Raw genomic sequence first — 23,855 nt, 5'->3', positions numbered from 1 at the left:
GAATGATTAAAATGAATAAACAATTTGGGGGAGGTGGAAGAGGGCTGGAGTAATTCTCTAGCTGGGCCACTTCTACAGCAGCCTTCCCTCCCAGGACCTCACCGGAGTCCACACAATGCTGTACCAGGAGGGAGGCAGATTTCCCAGGAATGGCACCCACGTGCCTATAGGTTTGGCCTCCATGAACTACATCAAATCCCTACCTTCGTTGTTATTTGGCCAGTTCTAGCCTCCCGCCTCTAAACGACTTTCCCCAAGGCTTTATCTAGTCCATCCCTCGGCAAATGACTCTCACATCCCTACCTCTAAACGAACCTGTTCCTTGAGCGCCACAACTTTAAATTCCAGCTGCCTGTGAAACGTGATCCAAAACAACACCCCCAAACTGAATCATCTTCCGCCTTGCCCAAGCGAGCTCCCTTTCCTGACTCTCTGTTTATCAGGAGCCCCCCCGCCGCCCCACCTTCTCCAAGTCCTGAGCAGCTCCATGCTTTTCTTTTCCTTGCTCCCCCCCACCTCCCACCTCTGCAGCTGTCCCTGTTGATCCAGCCTCCCTTTTGGAAAGGCCCTGAATGTCCGCTCTCCTCTTTTTCTCAGGCCTGCACCTGCCCCTTCCATGGGGGTATCCCCAGACCAGTGTATGGACTCTTGACGTTCCTCCCTGAGAGAGCTCATCTACCTGTGTGATTTCAAGCCACATAAATGCTAAGGACTCCCAAATCAGTATTTCTAGCCCAGACATCAATCCCCAGCTTCAGACTCATATCCAACAGCCTGCTGGCTACTGGTACGTGGAGGTGCCACAGGTACCTCAAAACTCAGTTGAAAAACCGGAAGTCATCCTTACCCTTACTGAACCATCGCCCTCTCCTGGCCTTCAGCCCCGCTTTATCACAATCCTTTCCCCAGCCCATGGCCACGAAGTCACAGTCGTTCACCACTCCCTCACGCCCCACATCCGACCAGCCCTGTCCCTCCACTCTCGGCCCTGTGCTCCAGGCCCTCTGTCACCTGGACAACTGCATGGCCTCCTAACCACTCTCCGAGCCTCCAGCCTGCTTTCCCATAAATGCACCATCCACACTGCCCCCAGTGGCCTCCCTGACCTTAGACAGCCCCAGAGTCCACAGCACAAATTCTAAGGCCTTCAACATGGGCCACGTGACCCTTACCACCTGGCCCCTGTCCAGCTCTCACAGCTCGCTGCCTCGCCCCTGCCACCCAGCGTCGTGTTAAGCACAGTTCCTCCTGTATCACACCAGTCTACATCCTGCTTCCCCCGCCCCGCCTGACACCACCAGTTCTCCGGGCTAACCTTCCCTAATGCTCTGAGACTCACTTCAGAAAGGAAGCCTTTTGTGAATCTTCCTTGAGACTTCCTTGAGAGCAGGGTCTATATCTTATTCTTGTATCCTCAGCTGCTTTTGGCCACCACATACTTTTGCTGAATTCAGTGAATGAATTGGTGCCTGTATCTAGTAGATTCTACCTTAGCAATGTCTTTTCCATCCATTTTCATTGTGCTGTCCTATACAAGTCCTTATGTATGGTTGAAGGAATACCACCAAAATAAAGTCCCTGATTACCTTTTATCACAGCTATTCCAATATTCTCCTAATTTGTCTCCCTCTAGTCCAGGGATGGCAAGTACAGGGCAAAATTACCACCTTTCACTAGTTCTCTATCCATGCAAAAACCACTCACCACAGTGCTGGGTCCATTCTCAGCTTCAGGATCCTTCTCAACACAGCTCTCCAGGCAGACTGGTAATCAATTGGTGTTGGCTAGTCCTGCTGCCAGATTTTCCTGGAATTAATTACAGTTACATGTCTTCTGCTCGAAACCCACTGGCTCCTTGATTACCTCCCGAGTAGGCACAAAGCGGAATTCCAAGGTTCTCAGCATCACTCCATCCTTATCTACCACCATTTCTCTAGCTGGACTACTGGGGTTTCCCCAACATAACCCCTTGCTTTCTTATCTCCATACCTTTGTTCATGCCATAGCTTCCACTAAGAATTTTGCAGCCTTCACCCACGTATCTGCCCAAATTCTTAGCCCAAAACGCTCAATTCAAGCATCACTTCCTCAAAGTCAGTGGGTCTCAAAGTGTGGTCTCTGGTCAGCAGCATCCGTATCACCTGGAAAGTTAGAAACCCACATTCCTAGGCCCCACCCCAGACCTCCCGAATCAGAAATCCTGGGGTGGGGCCCTCCAGGTGATTCTGACATGGGCTCACGATTGAGAACCACTGCTCCAAGATGCACATCATGCTCTTCCCAACCCACTCGGCTCTCTCCCTCCACAGCAATTAAGGCTGGACACAGCATCCTGCCCAGCATTCGACCTTTTGTAGCCTCACTTTGCTCGCCCCCTTCTCCCGCCTGAGTTGGACAATGAGCTGCTAGGGAAGAGAACCCGCATCCTTACCCAAGTCTGCAGGCTCGGCCACGGCCAGCACAGTGTGTCACCGAGGAGGGTCCCAGCCAGTGCTGGCTGCACTGAGTCCTCGTTTCAGCTCTCACCAGCATAAAGGAACAGGTTGCAGGTGCTCGTCTTTAGCTTCAAGTCTGAGGCCTTCTAACACCATTAATGACTTCCTAAGATTTCCTGGAACAACAGGATTGATGCAGACCATGTCCTTGGGCTTCAAAGGAACAGACTCTTCTCTCCTAAATTACACTGCTGTTTCCATAAAGTTCCTACCCCAGGCCTCCCTCAGCCTACATTTTGTAGCATTAAAGCCACCTGGTCGGTAACAGAAAAGGGAGAGGCAGTGGTTGGTCACATGCTTCACAGGAGAGAACCCGGGAGGCTTTCTGTGACCCATTTATGCCTCACAGATTTATGGCTGTGAGGATCAAGTATTTGAGCCTATCAACATACACACAGATAAAAAAGGATTTTAGAGGAAAAAGAATTTTTTCTTCCCAAACCTGTGTTCTAAAGATGCAGTTAGTTACAACCATTAGGTCCAGGTTTTGAATCAATACGTTTCTGACGGGGAACAAAGTTGAACAGCACATCATTTAGCTCTGGACCAGGGCTCAGTGGTGTTCCAACAAAAGATCACGCCGTTGCTGTTACCTCTTCTCAATTCTTCATTCTGCAAATCAAAGAAACACCTCAGGATCGAGAAAGATACTTCCTATACTAGAGGAACTGTAACACACACTTAACTCTGAATAAAGACACCTACATTAAGAGCAAGGCTGGTGATGTTAATAACAGGCATAGGTAATGCCCAAAATATAAAACTTAGAAAACGTCTAAGACCCTTTTCTGCAAGAGCTTACATGCCAAAGGGGCAAGGATGGATCACTAAACTAAACCCCAAGTGGAATCTAAATCAAAACTAGAACTTCACCCTGTACTGTCAGCATGATGCTTTTAGGAACATACAAATTATGGGCAAGTAATAATTGTTAGGGTGTTGTTTTAAAATCTTGTACTAAGGGGGTACACTTGACCTGATTTTTCACACTTTCTCCGCCTACAGTCCTCTATGAGATGGGTATTTAACGACAGAATGCTGTAAGCTAAACTGTCTTGCCTATTTTAAAGTTTTTTGGGTCGGGGGTGAAAGGCACCTCTTAACTCATCCAGCATTCTTGGTCTCCATCAGTCAGAACGTTCAATGAATCAAACCTCTGACCACACTGGACACATGTTGGCTAAATTTAGCTTTGTATCGGCAAACACTCCAGCTCAGAATAGTTCAGGGAGCTCTCATCTTACCCTTAGACAGTGATTCTTCAAAGACTGTTTTTCCACGGCAGGCCAAGGCAGGGCAGGGCAAGGGGCACTCCACGTGCTCTCTTGATGGCCATTGTCAAGAGACTGACCCAAGGTTAAGGGAATCTGACAGGCCACGGCAAAAATGTTTATCCTCACCTCTCCATGGTGGGAACACGAAGTTAGCAATAGGTCACATTTCCTTTGTTATAAGTAGTTTGCAGTAATGGCTTGACACGCTCTATGGTCCTTGAACCACATCCCATATTACTCAGCCATCTGAGTCTAGCGTCCCTGAATCTCCAGCTTCTCTGAATTAGATGTGGCCAAGTTCTATAAATAGAGAGCAAGCAAACTGGTTCTGTCAATCTTCTCATATTCTGGCAGGATAACGTATCTTAAAATTATAAAAATATCTATGTCTTCATCACTCTAAAATTATTACATAACGTATGATTTTCTCAGGGAAATAAAAAGTTTATTCTTGTCTCTCCCTACCTCCCAACACTCATGGACCTTAAAACTTTAGGATCATGTTCATCAAAACTATTGAATGCAAGTCCAAACCAGCTTTAAGTGCCCACTATGTGCCAGACACCGTGTTACACAAACAGAAAAATGGTTAAGGAAAAAAAAAGCCGAGGTTCTTGTTTTAAATCCCAGATGGACAGTCCATAATTTATGGTGGCATGTACATAGGTCACTTTAGATAGAATGCAATTTTTATTACACTATTAGCTCATGATCACTCTTCTTAAAATGGGCCTTTAGTAGATACCACCGGACACTTTAATCTCACATCTCCCCTAGAAGGGGCCAATACCCCCAGATAGCTGAGATCTTGAAAACATGACTTGATATTATACATATAAATGGTGGATTCTAAAAGAGTGAGTTTGACAAACTCTTAGATTATCTGCTATTTATGCCTAATCCAATAAAGGAAGGCTTCCCCACCCCACCCCCCCCAAAAAAACAACAAAATCATAAAAATACACATAAGCAGACTTTATAAATAAATCACATTTTAATCACCTAGCTTTGTTTTAATCCACAAAATCAAGTTCACAGCCTTTTCTAGTTTGTTTTCCCTAACCACGTGACCTAATGTATTTTCTGAAACCTTTCATGTTTTAAGAAAAATATGTTCCACCTTTCATCTTGCAACCCCAGAGCCAGCTTCCCTTATATTCCCAGTCAATGGCTGATACAGTCACCTCAAAGAAACACTGGAGGAATGATGGTAAACTACAGTCTCTAAGACCTTCAGAATAGTGAAAAGAAAAGAGAAAAGAAAAGAAAAAAGTATCAAGCAAGATAGCCTCCAATGTTCCCTGGAATGGCTCCAATCACTGAAACCTTCCCTCCCGCAGTCGCCCTGGCCCGGAACCTGGAGCATTGCAGTCATTCTGCCATCTGTCAGGTCCTGCAATGCTTAGAAGGAGTTGCACAAAGGTGTCTGAAACTTGTTTCTGCTGGTGACCTAAGAGGTTCCTACCCACACTAGGCCAGCAGCAGTTCTCAGGCCATGTGCCCTGAGCCAGTTTAGAGCCATGGCAGTGACTACCACAGTGAAGGCTCATGACATGCATTACGAAGTGCCTACGAAAACAGAAATAAGGATTACATTTTGCTGTATTTCCCACTCTTCCTCAGGAAACGTTCCCCTTGGTGATCAGTTCCCCTGGAGCTGACCCACCCAGCCCTGGAAGTAACACAAGGTACTCAGGGGTTCACTGCCTAACATTTCATATCCTTTCCCACCACGCCCACTCCTTAGTGTTACTATTTTGGCAGTGATCTCTGGCTTTCAGAAAGAGAAAAGGAAACTTGCCTTGTTTTGAGGGTATGAGTTGTGACAACACAGCTCTGCCATCTCAAGTAGCGAACTCTAAGAAAGAAGACTTTCTCCATGGTAACACTAATGCAAAAAATCTCAAGATATGATCATACCGTTTCAGTGGCCTATAGAGGGAATTCCTTAAGCTTCTCTCTCTTACACACGCGTACCGACAGACCCACAACTTGGTAGAGAAGGGTTTATTTTATCCCTACCAGAGTGGGAAACTCTTGCATCATTTATTACAGTCTAAAAATTCACAATGGTTTCTCAATACTTTCTAGCATGAGCTCAGATACTATATTTCAAATGAAATGCCCAGATGCATTTTTTTTTTTTTTTTTTTTAGCTAGAGACTAACCTGAGGGCCAGTGGCTTTGGCACATAGTCTATACTACAGCACAAATTAAATCTTTCCTCCCATCAAAAGCATCAAACCTCAGAGCAGCAAGTTCCTTGACAGAAAAAATCCACAACCCAGGAAAGGTGGCACAAGCTTCCGATCTGTAGTGATTAAGTGTGAACGCAGGGAATGCTGCTTAAAAGACTGACTAGGAGTGGCTTGGTGGTTCTTCTTCTTTAACTTGGGCATATCACACAGGCCTTTGAGCCTCATCCCACTCCTGTTCCTAGAGCAGAAAAGTGTATTTGAGAATTTCTCACTCCTTACTGTCATTCTCACTCCCTTACGATATTCTGAGGGAGAAGAGATTTCTGCTTTACCCCCTACGAAAAACTAAAATTCACGGGAGCCTATAAACAAGTCAGGCGGCCAACATGATGATGGGGAGTTCAGCAAAAGATGACTGGGTTGAGTAGGGAAGTATCTCAGGTAGAGAGAGCTAGGGTCTTTGTTAGTCAAGCCCTAGCATGAATAATTTAGTGTTCTTCATCAGATGAAAGGCCTTCAATTTCATCTCTGTCTCCCCCAATTGCCATCCAGAAAGCTTTGGCCACCTGTGGAGAGAAGCAAGCAACAAACTGTAGGCAACAACTGAATTTCAGCTCGTTTCATATGTTATACACAGAACTGATTAAGACTTAAAATTCTACACCCTGCCCTCCAGCGCTCTGGCAACATCTATCAAAACCCCCTGAACACCCTGACCCACGACTTCTACTCCTAGACTTTATACTGAGGATATAATCAGAGCTGTTTACACAGGTGATGTATAAGGATACACACAGCTTCACTACAGAAGAAGAAAAAGGCACATGATCTAAATGTCCAAAAGGGAACTGGATAAATAAATTATGACACATTCATACAATGGAATACCATAAACCATATACATTTCCTGCCAAGAACGTGTTGTGTTGGTAATAACCAAACCAAAACAAACAAAATAACTAAGCGTTTTCCAGCCTAACAGCTAAGAAGGCAAACATCCTGAGTCTCAGTGTTCCAACGTCACTCAACATACACTGGAAAATCTTGGTTTGACTGCAGCAACTATATTACTACTGGGTAAATATTCAATTAGTTATAAGTTAATAACCAACAAAAAGTTCACAGTAAGATACTTTAGAAGTAAACAAGTGTGATATACCATTCTTATAGCATTGGACCTGCTGTAGGTACTCAATAAATACCTGACTGATTTTCTCACCTTTTCTGCATGCAACTTTCTTTGCTCGTGAGGAAGCGTCGCAGCCTTGTCTAGGGGGAAAATATATCTTAAGAAATTCATCTAATAGCGCAGGACAATCTGGAATGCATGGATGTTGTAACACTAGAAGATGGGAAATGGGTTTCACAGACACGTTTATGGTGTAGTCATTATAGCTGTTAGGAAGTTTAAGTCTTCCAAATTTTCCAGATGGGAATGGTGTGAGTAAACTGGTAGGGATCTTACTGATTCCATGTTAATGAGACACACTGAAAGGAACAGAGACAGGCAAGAGAAGAAGGGAAAGTAAGAGGAAAAAGAATGAAGAAAGAGGAAAATTTTCCCAAGGAAATTTTTACCGACAGAGGATGGCACAGTCCCCCAGTACCGAAGTTTCTCAGATGAGGCCAGAGCATGGAATGCAATCAGCAGTTACAAAGTAAAATCCTACTATATAAAATAGAGGCGCATCAATATGGGAATCTGTTAGACACAATGGATCCGATTACCTTTCATTTCTTTTAACTTTGAAAATAGTCTTTCAAAATTCTCCAAATCTCCTCCGCCTGTAGTAAGACTGGCTAGTTCTTGAATATCCAGGTCTAACGTGGGATCTGAAATAAGGATTCGCCACACATTATTTATGTATGTGCTAAATACACAGAATCCAAAAGCAATCCATCTGGCTTTGATGAAAGTTACCACTGAATGAGTGCCCACTGGGGACCAGCTGTACAGCTCATGGTGCTGCATCCTGCTTGGCTGGTAGTGGGCCCTCACAAATGAACAGTAACTCACTTTATCCGTAAAACACTGTAACGAGGCAAGGAATTCTGTTTCCACTTTTCTAGAGAAAACTAAAGCTCAGAGATCAAGTGACCTTCCTCAAGGTCACAGCTAATAAGTTGTGACCCTGGATTCAGACTTACATGTTTCCAATTCTAAAGGTCACGCCCTGTACTAAGGTCCACGGATTCAATAAATGCCTGAAATTTATACCATATTTTACTGGTCAACAAATATTTTCACATATGTTATTGACAACCATATAAGGTGGTGAGGACAGATACCACTGTCCACAATTTACATATGAAGCAAGCTGAGCTTAAAAATGAACTCATCTAAAATTACAGCCATTCAGAGGTAGAGCCAATTTATTTTATTTTATTTTTTTAACGTGATGATCCATTTATTTATTTATTTATTTATGGCTGTGTTAGGTCTTTGTTTCTGTGCGAGGACTTTCTCTAGTTACGGCAAGTGGGGGCCACTCTTCATCGCGGTGCGCGGGCCTCTCACTATCACGGCCTCTCCTGTTGCGGAGCACAACCTCCAGACGCGCAGGCTCAGTAATTGTGGCTCACGGGCCCAGTTGCTCCGTGGCATGTGGGATCTTCCCAGACCAGGGCTCGAACCCGTGTCCCCTGCATTGGCAGGCAGACTCCCAACCACTGCGCCACCAGGGAAGCCCCTAGAGCCAATTTAAATTCCTATTTTCTTACCACAAATCCTTTACTATTTCTACCTCGGCATGTGGCTTCTTTATCAAAGTTTGTTTTTAATCAGAATTTTCACTCAGCCTCCACTCCAGGCCAGCCACCTCTAGGATGTCTTCCCTGACCGTCCCAGCTCACAGGTCTCCTTCCTTAGGATTTGTCCCACACTTAGTGTTTATAGAGCTGTCTTGGCACTGGCATACACTACTCTGTATGCTAGCATCTGTCTACTGTTATTATAATAAATACTACAGTAAGAGAGAGAGTTTGCTTTGTCCCCACCACTGAGTGCTTTAACTTATACGATTCCATTTCATTTTTGCAACAGCGATGTGAGGAAAGATTTGTCACCCTTATTTTATAGAAGGGGAAACTAAGGCCCACGGATGCTAAATAACTTACTCAAGGTCATCTCACTACTAGTGGTAGAGCCATGATTTGAACCCAGTTGTCCAGGATTCCAAGCCCATGGCTTTACCCATTACATTACATTACAAGGCCTGTCTCTGCATTTTTAGACTATAAGCTCCTTGAAGACAAGGATGATAACATAATTCTTTACATCTACTACAATGTCATACAGATAATTTGATGTTAAAGATGCACTTGGTTAATAAATTTGCTTTAGTTCAATGGGCATGCCATGGTGGCAGTTGGTGTATAGGGCTAGAGATAAAAAATTTGTGATTAATCTGTTTACATGATAACTGAACTGTGGATGTGGACAGAATCACTTCATGCTTAAATACAGGTTTGGAAGAGGAGTTTAGATGGAACACTGAGGAATGGAGATATTTAAAGGCTGGGTAAAGGAGTGTAATCTTCCAAAGCAAGAGAAGGAATCATCAGAGAGGTAGGAAGAACATCAGGAGATGTGTTGGGTGAGTCAAGAGAAGATAATGTTTCAGAAAGGGACCGATTCATAATATTGAATGCCGCCAAGAGGTCAAGATGGGGACTGGAGGACGTCTATTAGACTGAGTGGCATGGAAGTCGCTGGTGAGCTGTTTTCATGGAAAATGGGAGCAAGAGCTATAGATGGGAATGAACTGAGGAATGAGTTGAGGAATGGAAATAAGTAAAGAGGAGGGAGATGTGGGGTTGAGGAAGTGTTTTACTTTTGTTTGTTTGGTTTCATCTTTTTAAAGAATTTCGAAATAACTGTAGTCTTACAGAAAAGTTGCAAAAATAGTACAGAGCCTTCCGATATGCCCTTCCCCCACCCTCCCTCAGTGTTAACTTCTTATATAACCATGGTACAATTATAAACATCACGAAGTTAATAATGGAACAATGCTACTGACTAAACTACAGACTTCTTTCAACCTTCATCACTTTTTCCACTAATATCCTTTTTTCTGTTCCAGGATCCAATTCAGGATTTACACAGAATTTAGTTGTCAAATCTCCTTAGTCTTCTCCAATTTGTGACAGTTCCTAAGTCCTGCCTTGTCTTTCATGATTTTGACACTTCTGAAGAGTACTGGCCAGTTATTTTGTATAATATCCCTCAATTTGGGTTTGTCTGATGTTTTCTTATTATTAGATTGAGGTTATGGACCTTTGGCAGGAACACCACAGAAGTGAGTGCCCTTTCAGTGCATCATATTGGAGGGTGATGTCAATATGTCCTGTTACTGGTGATGTAACCTTCATCACTTAAAGTGGTATCTGCCAGGTTTTTCCAGTATAAAGTTACTATTTTCCCCTTTGTAATAAATAACTTGGGAAAGATATTTTGACTATGGAAATGTCGTGTTTCTTCTTAAACTTTCATCTACTAATTTCACCATCCATCAGTGGATCTTGCCTGCGACAACTATTACTGTGGTGTGTGGCTAAGGGTAATTTTCTATTTCCCTCATAATGTCTACATGTATTAATTGGAATTCTTCTGTAAGGAGGAGCAGCCTTTTCCTTTCCAGTTATGCATTTATTCAATTATTTATTTAAATTAGTATGGATTCATGGATATGTATTTTATTCTATGGGTTACAGCCCAATACTATGTTAATTTACTTTGCTGGTCAAATTGTTCCAGCTTTAGCCATTGGAAGCTCTTTCAGGTTGGTCCCTGTGCCCTTTCAACATGCCCCCATTCTTTTTTTGAGCACTTCCTTACTTTCTGGCGCCATGATGCTCCACGTTCATCCTGCATTTTTCCTGCCCCAGCCCTGAATCAACCACTTCTCCAAGTAGCCCTGGTACCTTTTCTTGGAGAATGGTATTTAGAAACCAAGATCTAAGTGCTAAGTATGTCCACTGCTATTATTGTTGCTTCTAGGTCCTCCCAGTGGACAGAGCTAGGAAATATATATATGTATTTACACATTCATACACATATCTATATTTATTTCTCTACTGCTCTAACTATATTTTAAACCCCAAGAGTTCATACTGATACCTTCAATTCTAGTTCAGTACCAAAGGGTTCATCCCAGCCTTCCCCTTTCCTTATTTGTAACTTCTTTCTCTGACAGTGAGAAACCTAGCTCTCATTATCTATGCTATATTTTCGTATTCTTTCAACTGTAATATATATAAAATATATTACATATAAATATTCAGAATTTCGAACCCATACCCCTGTAAGAATCAAATTTATTAAACAGAGTGCAGGATTTCTGTTCATTTCTTTTTGGTTTTGGCCTCATGGTATCCAGTCAGAATACCATTTTCCCAAATTCTTTAAGTTAGTTATTTTCCCCACCTCCTTCAGTGTGGTCAATGGTTTGTTTTCATGGCAGAGATTTTAGCAGGTTTAGAAGCTAATATGAAGGGTTCAACTGAGAGGATGAGGTTGAATAAACTAGAGAGGAAGAGATTATATACCAATTTTTCCTTCTTAATATGTTTCTATAACCAATCATTTGAGTTTTCTACATGGATTATCTTACAAACAGAAAAAAAAAAAGTTTTTAAAACTTATTACTGCACATGGGCCTTCTGTGGCATAAAAAGAAGTAGTGACGTCAGTAGCTCCCCGACAAAAGAACGTTTATAGTTATTGTTAACTAAGCTCCTTGGCTTTCTGGCTTTTGGGCAGCAAACTGGATTCCACTTTCAGCTCTAGGACCTTCTTGTTAGGTGCCCTTGGACAAGTTATTAAACTGCTCTGGGCCTCATCTTCATCTCTGTAAAATAACTTCTCTACCAAACTTCATTACCAAATGAGAATGTGGACATAAAAGAATTTCAAAAAGATATGGGAGGGCTTATAAAGCTGTATTATTCTTGTTACCATCAATTCTGACTACTGTGAAATACTATGAAAAAACTGTGTAACATGGAGATATAAAGCTGTCTCACCACCTGGTTCTGTCTGCTCTAGCTAAGATGATCGTAATCATGATCCTGCTGAGAGAATCAGCAGGACAATGGCGCCCACAGATTTGTAATGTATTTACTCTCCCTCCTTTTTCTGACAGCCGTCCACAAGGCTAACATTCATTTGGGGTGCACTATCAATTTCCTTCCCTCGTCCTCATTTAAAGTCAGTTTCCCCTTGGATGATTTATGCCCCGATACATGGGCTACTGCAAGTTCCACAGAGCTGTCACTTAGCAGCCAGAGAGGCGCTTACCCACGATGCTATCGACCTGAGTGTCTGTTGTATTAGATGCACCACCTCGATTATCCAAGAGGGGTTCAGTCCTCTCTGCTGCTGGCAACTGGGGCTGCTGGTGAGGAAAATACACACAAGCAACAATTTAACAGGAGGTTGCTTCCGAACTAAATCCAAAAAGGCTCGCACTTCCACCCACTGGTTAGCTTTGGAGAAGCAGTAATAGGAGCCAGACACAAAGAGAGATGGAAGAAGGATCAAGGTCACATTAAACAAAAGGCTAAAAATTCACTAACTCAGCAGTGTTTCTCCTCAAGGAAAAATTAAAAAGTATTATGATTTTGCTATTGACTATTAAAACACATTGTTTGCTTTAAGATCATGTTTTATTCAAAATCTGAAAATGTATAAGATCCTATCACAAACAGCTCGGAGACTGAGGAAGAAGGTCCCAGAAAGACAATGTGGCACTACATAATGTGCTCGTGGTTCCAACCTGCCAACCAAGGCAGACCTGGACCAAAGTCCTTGAGGACAGAGGGTTGAAATCAGCCTATTTAAGCTCATTAAGGGCAAGGACCTTGCCTCAGATTGTACAGGACACAGGAAGTACTTAAAAAGAACCATTAATTTTATTTTATTTAAAGATTTGGGGGCAACTTTATGCCTTAAGGAAATCCTAGCACATTTTAAAAAGCACTCTAGCAAAAACACATGGAACAGCCCAAATTGCAAACATCTCGAAAGGGCTTACTGCTTTAATGCCGAACTAGCCTGCTCTTAACAGGCAGCAGGCATGAAGAGGGCTGTTTTAGGTTCTCCTTTTATCTATTGCTAATATTCTCTGCCACTTCTTAAATGGAAAGGAGAAAATGATGAATGGTGTAAAGATTCATAATGACGAGTAGAAATTAAAGCCAAAGAAGAGAAAAGATCCAGGAAAAATCTTTACCTCTGAGTGGCAGGTCTCTGCTGATCCAGTGCTATGGTTTGCTCCAGCCAATGAGCTGAGAAGGTTAAAGCCTTGGCTCCTATCTGAAAAGAAAAAATACAATCACTGAAATTTTTAATGTACATTTAAAACTGTTAAAATGACTGTGATGATGAAATGATAGCTATTTCCTCATTATAAAAGTTCTAACTATAAAAAACAGTTACTATCAATTACAAAACTCTAAATTCTGGATAACTTTAAATCACATAGTATTAGTCCAGGTCAAATATACCGCAGGGCCATTACAACAAACAAAAGACCGTTCAGTAGTTCTGTTTGCAAAGATTAACAGAACTGGTGTTTTAATAGTTACTATGAATTAATACTTCAGTGTTTTAAACAATTAAAAAACATTAAAAAGAATCAATGCCAAGGCATTATTATCAGGTGAAATGAACATCCATGCTTTCTTGAAATAAAGCTCTGTTTATGCAGTTAATGTTCCCAACACTTTCGATGTTTATATTTATAATGGAGGACAAATCTAGAGCGAAATATCAGAACCCAGTCCTGATCTGACAGCGTCCCCCAGAATCACCTGGACGCTTATTAAAATTACCCAGTATTCAAGGACCCAACCTCAGACTGAGGCAGCATCTATGGAACAGAGGCCAAGGAATTTGAACTTTTAGCAAGTACTCCAGGAGAGTCCTTAGGATCAGGAAAATTGGAAAAAACCCAAAAAACAAAAAACAAACAACAACAAAAAAACACTGCCTGAGAGTAGAATGTGAAACCCACAATTCAAGAGTCTAGTGGTACAGAAGTCAAAGAACTGCTCTCTCAGAAAGGCAACTTCTTCCCACCTCGCCTCTTCTCTCCCTATAGCTTCCCTGGACCCATTCTCATCTGTCTTCAAAACAACCTACAGACCTCCTAGGTCCTCTCCCTTGCCAGGTGACACCTGTTGTCAGATAGTCACACAAAGTATCACAGAAAGATAACCACTTGCAGTCTCCTCTTCTTCCCTTTCACTTGGGGAGATTTGCCTTTTAAACTGGGAGGAAGCCCGACTGTGGCATGTGGGGTCTGGGCCTGCAGCTTTTCCCAGGCTGACCTCTCACCACGTGGGCAGTCGCCTACTTACTGCACGCGGCTATCTACCAGAGTCAGCGCCTGTGCTTTAAGGCTACAAAGGCGCTGGGCGGTACCAAGAGCCTGCTGCTGTCCTGCTGCTTTTCCTGCTCCACAACCAAAGGTGCACATGTACTCCTGGAGCCCCCTCTCACTCCTTCAGCCAACCTGTCCAGTCTGTGAGGAACTCTCCAGCCCCAATGCCTGGATGCACCCCATCCAAGAACCAGGGGCTGTTTTATCAGGTAGGCCGTGGAGGCTCAGAAGCTGGGAGAAGCAGATCCATGTGATGTCCCACATTGATGGTTTCACAGAGCCTGGGGGTGTTTATTCAAACATCAACATAATTCTTTCTTGTGGCCAATGTGCTATAGACTCTAAAGCAGTTGTACGCAGTTATGCAGTACTCAGGGATTTTACATGTCATGAGGATACATGAGAGCTCTTATAAAATACTTTAGGCTCTTTGTACAAAAGGCATTATCTGAGTAAGAGAGTACTGATGCAAGAGAGCCCTCACTTCTATTACTGGAAATAACTTGGACTGTGGGTAATTTTCAAATCAGTTCACAAATCTCTCTCCATATTCCAATTCCACGGCTTATGTTTTTCCTTTGTTGGGCATTACCTAAACTTGGCAGGCCAAACTGCAATCCCTGAAGAATAATACAATACAATGTCAGTTTAGACACGTTATTAGACCAAAATGGTCTACTTAAAATGCCTCATTATTTACAGTGGCTGCCTCCAAGAAGGGGATCTGGGATGCACAGGAGTGAGAGGGAGCTGAACTAGTAACTGTGTACCATAAACCTTTGTGCACCTTTTGACTTTTGTTCCATATTCATGTGTTTGCCTATTTAAAGAGATTTTTAAATGTTTAATGATTAAATGCTCTGTGTATTTTACCACAATTAAAAAAAAAACTGAATGTCCCAATTCTAACAGTGAATAAAATTATGGAAAAGTCCAAATAGTGGGAAGAAGACTGGGCTAGTGGTCAGAAAACCTGGATTCCACTCCTGGCTCTGCCCACCTTTATGACCCTGGACAAGTCAATCAATCTTTCTGTGCCTCAATCCTCTGATCTGTAAAAAAAGAGGGTTGCTAGACATGGTTGTTAAGGTCCTTTCTGCTCTAGATATTTGTGATTTTATAAAGTAAAATGGCATTCTTTAGCTACTCTTGATAGTTAGCTCTGAATTAGGTATTTTAAATTACTTAATAGAAAAAAAAAGAACCTTAAATGCCAGAATCCTTTAAAGGTCCACAGATGACTATGAGTTTATAATCAGGTTTCAGGCTAATAAAAGCTGGAAGAACTTTTGCTCAGTGTTTTCTTATAAACAATGGAGAATTTAGTCAACTAATGTGAGTTCACTCTGTTCCACTGCTTATATATATTTCCTTTTTCTCTAAATTTTTTTTAAACATCTTTATTGGAGTATAATTGCTTTACAATGGTGTGTTAGTTTCTGCTTTGTAACAAAGTGAATCAACTATACATATACATATGTCCCCATAGCTCCTCCCTCTTGCATCTCCCTCCCACCCTCCCTATCCCACCCCTCTAGGTGGTCACAAAGCACCAAGCTGATCTCCCTGTGCTATGCGGCTGCTTCCCACTAGCTATTTTACATTTGGTAGTGTATATTAGTCCATGCCACTCTCTCACTTCGTCCCAGCTTACCCCTCTCCCTCCCCATGTCCTCAAGTCCATTCTCTACGTCTGCAGTCTGCATCTTTATTCCTATCTTACCCCTAGGTTCTTCATAACCTTTTTTTTTTTTTTTTTAGATTCCATATATATGTGTTAGCATACAGTATTTATTTTTCTCTTTCTAACTTACTTCACTCTGTATGACAGACTCTAGGTCCATTCACCTCACTACAAATAACTCAGTTTCATTTCTTTTTATCGCTGAGTAATATTCCATTGTATATATGTGCCACATCTTCTTTATCCGTTCATGTGTCGATGGACACTTAGGTTGCTTCCATGTCCTGGCTATTGTAAATAGAGCTGCAATGAACATTGTGGTACATGACTCTTTTTGACCACTGCTTATATTTTAGGGAAGTTAGAGACATATAAATTTTCACAATTAGAAAAGCAATTCATTTTTGTTTATCCAAAGCAGACTGCTCGCACATTAATGTTGCTAAAAAAACCTGGATGTTTTTATACACCTATGGTTTTAAAGACACTCTCCATTTTCCCTAGTTCAATGTTTAGCAAAATCCTGCCCGTGTGCACCCACTGTAAAACTATTGTTCTCACAGAAAAGAATTACCTGAATCTTTTCTTGTTTGCCAGATTTTTCTCCCCAGGATTCAGGGCACGGAAATGTCATCCCCACTAAGAAGGATTTATTCTTTTAGCAGATAGTTGTTGAAATTGGCTTTAGCATCTCTGGTTTTATTGACACCTCAAAATACTACACTAGGAAGGAATAAATTAATCTACCTACTCAGCTGATTCTTCTGGAACTTCAGAGCCGCAGAAAGGGGAAGTTGTTAAGTGATGTAAAATAAGTTATTCTAGAAGGAATAGTAAGTATACTAAACTCTGGTCCTAAAAACACTAATTCAGTACTGGTCATTTGCATAAAATTCTTCCAGGAAGTGTCAGAAACAAAACCATAGCCTCTAGAATAAAGGTTAGCAATGGGAAATTCTCAAGCCTTGTGGAGGAGCTTTTATTTTATTTTTCAATGGGAAGTTTCAAGAAAACTTGAAATATATGAAATATTCGGATATCTCTTTACAAATCTAAAGGCACACTTATTTATCTTCTTCTACAGAGGATTTATTATATTTTTTACAGAGTAAAGTATAACTTGAAGAGATTAGGTAACTTGTTCAAAGTCACATAGCTAGAACCTGAACGTGAAATCCAGAACTCTCTGATTCTAATTAATTTCCATTAAGCTCACAGGTATCATACAAAGAGCAAAGAGACAGTCAATGCTTGATATACAAATACTGAATATGACAACACAAACTTGGATTAAGTGCAAAAAGATATCTTTTTATTCACATATAGTTCTCTTTTGTCAGTAATCCTTCATTACTTCCCTGGTTTAGACTGATTTCAACTGAACTAAGATGAACAGCTGAGGACTGAAAAATTAATCATATGCCACTTCAATGCCTCTCATTAATTTATCCCAGCCCAGCCCCCATAACTCCTGGAGGCACTGGTCACATAAAACTAGTGGCAGACAGGTGGTTAGGCCCCAGTGTCCCTTCACTGTCCCTCAAGTATATGTAGACAAGGGTTTCTCAAATTCAGCACTATAGACATTTGAGTGTGTATGGGGACGAGGGGCAAGGGGGCGTCCTGTACATCCCCGCCTATACTACCAAATGCCTATAGCACTGCCAATGTCCCCCGGGGAGAGGGGGGCAAAACTGCCTCCAGTTGAGAACCACTGATATAGATCTAATTAGGACAGGAAATTTGGGGCTGTAACGCTCAGGTTTTAAGTCATTTCTTGGAAGGATTTTTCAATGGAAAAATAATAAAAGCATTTAAGATTCTACCTTTACCTCCTGTCAGCATTACAAATATCCTCCCCTTACTCTGGGAAACTTCTCTGGATGATTCCAGCTCCCTCAGTGCCATTTGCCTTGTTGTCCTTACTGTGCTAGTATAAATACTTATCTTGAGTCTATCTGCCATCCTAAACTATATTATAAACTCCTTGCAGACAGAGACAGGAGCTAAGGGTTCTTCCACCTTCCACAGTGCCCAGCACAGTGCTAAGTGTACAGGGGGGATGCTGAGATATCCGCTGACAGCCTGACATGACTGTCAGACAGAGACTGCAAGCGTTAGAGAAGGTTGGAAAATAAGCGTATACTTTATCTCACATTCCACTTGTTTGACAAATGGAAATGAAATGTTTTTAAAATCACAAAAGAATTAGAAACAATCTATTCTCTTTTACTAAACTACTGCTTGAAAAAGGTAAAACTTTAAAGTATATTATTAAAAACACTGCTTCTTTAGGAAAATAGGCTTAAGCAATAAATCTGGCTCCATCATCAGCTTTGGATTCAGAAAAGTGAATCTCTGCTCTCCCTCTGACACCTGGGACACGTGCTCACAAGTCAAGAACTGTCTCTGACAATACTTGAACATATAATGAACTTTCTGGTGACCAGAAAGTAACCAGACTATGTTTTTTTGCCCTTTTTCCTGACTGTAAATGATATGTTCATTGTATAAAATTTGGAAAATAGAGAAAAGTATAAAGAAGAAAACTAAATCACCAAAGATGTCAATTAATACTTTGGTAAATGTCCTCCTATTCTTTTTTTCTGTGCATGCATACACACAAATTCTTAATAAACTGAATTAAACATCAGAATGAGTACTGTTTTTTACCAAAGTTGTAAAGGAAAGCTTTACACTAATTCTAATAATGGTTCCACTGTAAGTCCTATCTCCAGAGCCTGAAGCACCCCCTTGAAAATCCTCAAGGGAATGTTTACAATCAAGTCAAAAACCATTCAGAACCAAGCGTGGGGAATAATGAGAGTGAACGAAACAAAACTTTACCATGAAGAAAAAGATGACTCTTCTTATGTGGTTCATAACCAGCTCTAAAAATAATTCCAAAGAATGACTACCAAAAATGTTTTGCAAGGTGGCCACAGAAGGAGGCCTGCAGTGCCTTCGTGGTGACTAATTTGAAGTGATTTCCCACCATTTGTTTGCCTATGGACAATTTTGGGGGTGATTTTTTAAAAAACAAAGTCTCATTATTTTACCCATACATTTATTGCCTTCCATCTTCTCTAATTTTTCACAATTCCTCCTTCCCCTTCTGCTCTTACAACACACACTCCTCCAAATTATGCACTCTACCTAAAAATCAATATGTATCTTACTTAATTTTTGACCACAACATTCACAGTGAGACAACTGACAGATTATTCAAATCATTTTTTCAGTTCCACAATATTAGGTGCTGGGATAAAAAAATGAGAACAACTCACTCTGTCTCAAGGAACTCAGTTCTGTAGAATGTAATGTTGATATAATTCTACTCTATCCTAGAGGTTAGGCAACTGGAGTCCAGAGACATGATGCCATTTTCCCAAAATCACCCAGGCAGGGGACTTCCTTGGTGGTGCAGTGGTTAAGAATCCGCCTGCCAACGCAGGGGACATGGGTTCGAGCCCTGGTCCGGGAAGATCCCACATGTCGCGGAGCAACTAAGCCCGTGCGCCACAACTAGAGCCTGCATGCTGCATCTACTGAAGCCCGTGCACCTAGAGTCCTGTGCTCCGTGACAACAGAAGCCACGGTAATGAGAAGCCCGCATACCGCAATGAAGAGTAGCCCCTGCTCGCCACAACTAGAGAAAGTTCGCACGCAGCAACGAAGACCCAATGCAGCCAATAAATTTATTAAAAAAAAAAAAATCACCCAGGCAGAGACAGACCCCACTAGAACCTTCTTCATTAACCATTCTTCCGTTCACTAATTTGATGTTGTTTTATTTTCTGTGACATTAAATTCAAGTTTTTATTTAACCATCACTTTTTTTTTTTTACTCTCTCTTAAAAAAAAATTATATTAAAGGTAGTAGCCATCTACGTTCTCAGGCGAGTAGCCCAGGTATCAGGTAGCCAGACAGATCTTGTGTTTTGGTACTCAATTCTTGACAATGCTCTGTACATCAGTTGCAAAGGATTCCTTAAAATGAAATCTGGGATTTCTGCCACGGTTCTTTGTAACCAAGTACATACAGAGGAACATACATTAACAGATGATCAATTCTTTTCGTTTATAATGGGAAGGCATAGAAAAGTACCATAAGAAAGAACTGTTTCTACTATTAATTCCACTTAATCCTTACCCACCTGCATCACTGGATATTAAATATTATAATAGATAAACTGAAAGTAAATTGTCAGAGCTTTTGAAATCCAATCTCCACAATTACTGCTTACCACTTGGGGATCAATGTCACAACCCTGTAATATATGTTTAGTCTAATCACTCCTTCACTGATTAGAAACACTAAAAGATCACAGAATTTCCCTTCCTGGCTCTTCTCTCAGTGGTGGTATTTGTAAAAAATAAAACCAAAACCAAACAAACAAAAACCCACCGAACACCCAAGAGCCAACTAAACCCCCCGTGGTACTCACCAGTGCTCAGGTGACAAAGCCTGGGGTAGGGGGTGGGGAGCTTGGGGGTAATGTTAAACTGACACTCTAAACAAGGACACTGTGCATAATGCTACTTTCCTATGTGAAACAATGAGTGACAACTTCATCTGAAACAAAAGAAAACATGTCATCAGACTTCTACTAACCAACTTCTTTTCCTTGATCTTAAAACCAAATCTCATTTATCGAGTGCCTCCCAAGTTCAAGGCACAGTACTGAGCATGATGCCTCTGTCATCTAATGATAACAAAGTACTTTGCAACTAGGCGTTCTGATATACCAGACAAACGGAAAGAGAAGACAACCACACTGGAGACCAAAAAGGGAGGTGGGAGTGGGGGAATCAACTTTTAAAATTTGTCACATTTGGCATAGCATAAAGCACTGCCCCCTCAGTTTCTCTTTCATGATAGTAAGAGGACATTATCAAATTATAAAAGACCCAAATGATAGGTCTCCACAGCCATAAGCCCAGCTCTAACAGGAACTGAGATTTTACCAACATCCCTCTTCTTGCGTCACAGCCAGATTTTCAGGTAGAGGAAATTTGAGGAAAGACAGTATAGGGAAGGTTATACAGTGAGCAAATTGATGTGGATGGAGACATCTAAAAAACCCTGCCAAGCTGTAAAGGCATCTCTAACCACTTCAATTCCTGGACCATTTGAGGCCTCTAATGCATATGGTGGTAATGCTGACCTCTTTAGAAGTCTGACCTTTACAGTGAATACAATGACATCTGGAGATTTCCTCTAAGGTAGAGCTTAGTATGTACAACCAGATCCTTCCCCTCAGTGTTTCTCAACTGCTTTCATCATAGCCCCTAAAAGAAAAACTTGTTTCCTTCTCTACTCATAACCAACACTTCTGACACCAGATGTGTGGTTTTTTCCACACCAAGCAATTCTCCAATTCTTGGAGGACACCAACTAGGTGTCCTACTATTTAACGCAATTCTGACACTAACTACCTGTTGTTAGCACAGAACCCACCCCCACCCCTGCCCCAGGTCAAGGGCTCAGTCCCACAAGGCTGTCCCCCTACTCCCCACCCCACCCCCAAATTCAGACACCAACTGCAAGGCTCAGGTTGTCACCTATACTTCTGACCAACTGGCTATAAACTGGGGTTCCTCATGAACCCCTCCTCAGGTTTGACAATTTGCTAGAATGCCTCACAGAACTCAGGAAAATCGTTTACCTACTAGATTACCAACTTATTATAGAAGAATATAACAGGAACAGCCAGATGGGGGAGATGCACAGAGCAAGGTATCCAGGTATGCCACCCTCCCAGCACCTCAAGGAATCTGGAAACTCCAAATCCCACTGCTTAGGGTTTTTATTGGAAGTAAATGATTGATTAAATCATTGACCATTGGTGATTAACTCAACCTCTAGGCCTACTCCCCTCCTCAGAGGTCAGTGGTGGGGTGGGGTGGCTGAAAGTTCCAACCATCTAATCACTGGTTGGTTCCCCTGGCAACCAGCCTCCCATCCTCAGGGTCTTTCCAAAAGTCATTCCATTAACATAAACTCCAGTGTGGTTTAAAGGGGCCTGTTAATGAATTAACAAAAGATGCTATTTTCACCTTTACTGTTCTCGAGTTGTTTTAGGAGCCAGGACAAAAACCAAATACTAATTTATTGTATTAAATTAGGAGCTCTGTGCCAGGAACTGGGGACAAAGACATGCCCCCTCAGGGCCTCTCTAGACATTTGTTTACTAATTATGATATACCCTCCCCATTGAAATATTAATGTCACAGATATACTATATCTATGTTTACACATTATATGCATATCTGTGCTTTATACATAAAAAGATTACATTTTTTTGCCCCCCCAAGAATCAATTTTCACCCCTTTGGGGGTGGATAATGCCCTGTTAAGAATGAATGCTTCACTTGTGAAACAAGACATTGGTAGAGCCAAGAATATGAAACTAGGTTATTATAAGTTAACCCAGAAATTATATTTCTATATCAAGAAGATTTATAAATCTCTTTCTAGAATAATAATTTGCCTACAACTGTAGTACTATAATTTAACTTGTTTGTTTTTACAATGTGAAATTAAGTAACAGAAAGACATTAACTGAGTACATACTAGGCACAAATTAGTCTTAACTCAAACTAAAGAGAATAATCTGTTGTGACTCTAAGTGAAATAATTTAAAATAAACTATCTTTCACTATGTATAACTGGATAGTTATTACATTAACTATCCAGGAGCCTTATCTGTACTTTGGATTAAGTGCAGAACAATGGGATAAAGTTAGTATCAACACTGTTTCAGACAGCCTTTTTGAAAGTATTTATTTAAAATGCAATAAGTAAAAAAGTCCAAAAACTCAGATATGATCATTACTTCCTACCTGTCTCATTAAAACCCTACTCATGCCAGCAGAACACCTTGGCTGAGGGAGTTCTATAGGGAATGAACTCATCTGGCTCTGCCAATAATTTCCCATGCAGCCTGGGTAAATTATTTAACTACTCTGTGTTCATTTCTCTAACCAGCCAATAACGTAAATCCACACACTGTAATGGAAAAACACACAACACTCCTGGGTCAGGAGACCTACCCTCTGGTCTCACCTTAGCTACTGACTCACTGTTTGCATATGGGCAAGTCACCTCTAGAGCTTCCCTGAGGCCTCATTTTCCCCATCTGTGAAAGGAAGACGTCATGCCCGAAGCATGCATGGAGATTCTATGTTCTATTTAAATGCTTTTTCTGGCTAATTCACACACACTAGCATAGCAAACAAAACAATGCCACTTATTAAATTCTATAAAATTCAACAACATGTAATCTGTACAGCCGGTATGAGGCTTGGTAGAAAAAATATTGCATAGAAAAATACTGGGGAGTAAAACATGATTGCTCTCCAAAAAAAAAGTCTTAAAAGTTTAGGCCAAGTGCCTTCCTAACTTGAATCAGGCACAACTGTCATTCATGAGAATTCATTGCAGTCCCTTATGAACCATTTCTACTTTCTGCCTGGATCATCTCTTAGTGTAATGTACTCCACAAATTACCTCCTGGGATTTGGGAAATCAAGTCCATATTTACCCTATACATACCCTACACTACATATTCCAATTAAATCTCTTCTCAGTTTTGGTTTTTCCAAGATCATTACTTTAGACAATCTCCATTCTTCCCATCCCCTTGATCACTTCAATAGCTCTGAGCTAAATCATGTGCACTGGAAATTTCTTCACCTCCTAGGAGGACTAGAAAGAAGAGTGAGTGATTACAATGAAAGCCAGTAATAGGGAGACACAGGGAAAATACATCGTAGAGAAAATTTTCACCACTGCTCTCAGCTCTATGACACAAAGT

The 23,855-nt window shown here is 41.3% G+C and overlaps 1 protein-coding gene across 6 annotated transcripts in view; it reads right to left on the bottom strand.

Annotated features, from left to right (window-relative positions):
• AAGAB (alpha and gamma adaptin binding protein) overlaps positions 1 to 23,855 on the bottom strand; it is an 87,993-nt gene that overhangs the window by 933 nt on the left and 63,205 nt on the right. The window contains exons 6-14 of one of the 6 annotated variants that reach the window (XM_036843593.1): positions 13,200 to 13,282; positions 12,266 to 12,362; positions 7,696 to 7,800; positions 7,187 to 7,236; positions 4,890 to 6,533; positions 2,938 to 4,069; positions 2,432 to 2,611; positions 1,990 to 2,141; positions 1,705 to 1,806 (exon numbers count right to left, since the gene is read on the bottom strand). In XM_036843593.1, the coding sequence (XP_036699488.1) occupies positions 6,456 to 6,533; positions 7,187 to 7,236; positions 7,696 to 7,800; positions 12,266 to 12,362; positions 13,200 to 13,282 (413 nt within the window). In that variant the 3' untranslated portion in view covers positions 1,705 to 1,806; positions 1,990 to 2,141; positions 2,432 to 2,611; positions 2,938 to 4,069; positions 4,890 to 6,455. The remainder of the gene's footprint in view (positions 1 to 1,704; positions 1,807 to 1,989; positions 2,142 to 2,431; positions 2,612 to 2,937; positions 4,070 to 4,889; positions 6,534 to 7,186; positions 7,237 to 7,695; positions 7,801 to 12,265; positions 12,363 to 13,199; positions 13,283 to 23,855) is intronic. The other 5 variants (XM_036843595.1, XM_036843596.1, XM_036843592.1 and 2 more) reach the window with 5 other exon arrangements.

Source organism: Balaenoptera musculus, chromosome 2 (assembly GCF_009873245.2).
Source record: "Balaenoptera musculus isolate JJ_BM4_2016_0621 chromosome 2, mBalMus1.pri.v3, whole genome shotgun sequence".
Taxonomy (NCBI): Eukaryota; Metazoa; Chordata; class Mammalia; order Artiodactyla; family Balaenopteridae; genus Balaenoptera; species Balaenoptera musculus.
The sequence above is the reverse complement of the archived record's forward strand: the minus strand, read 5'-3'. Positions and strand labels throughout refer to the sequence as shown.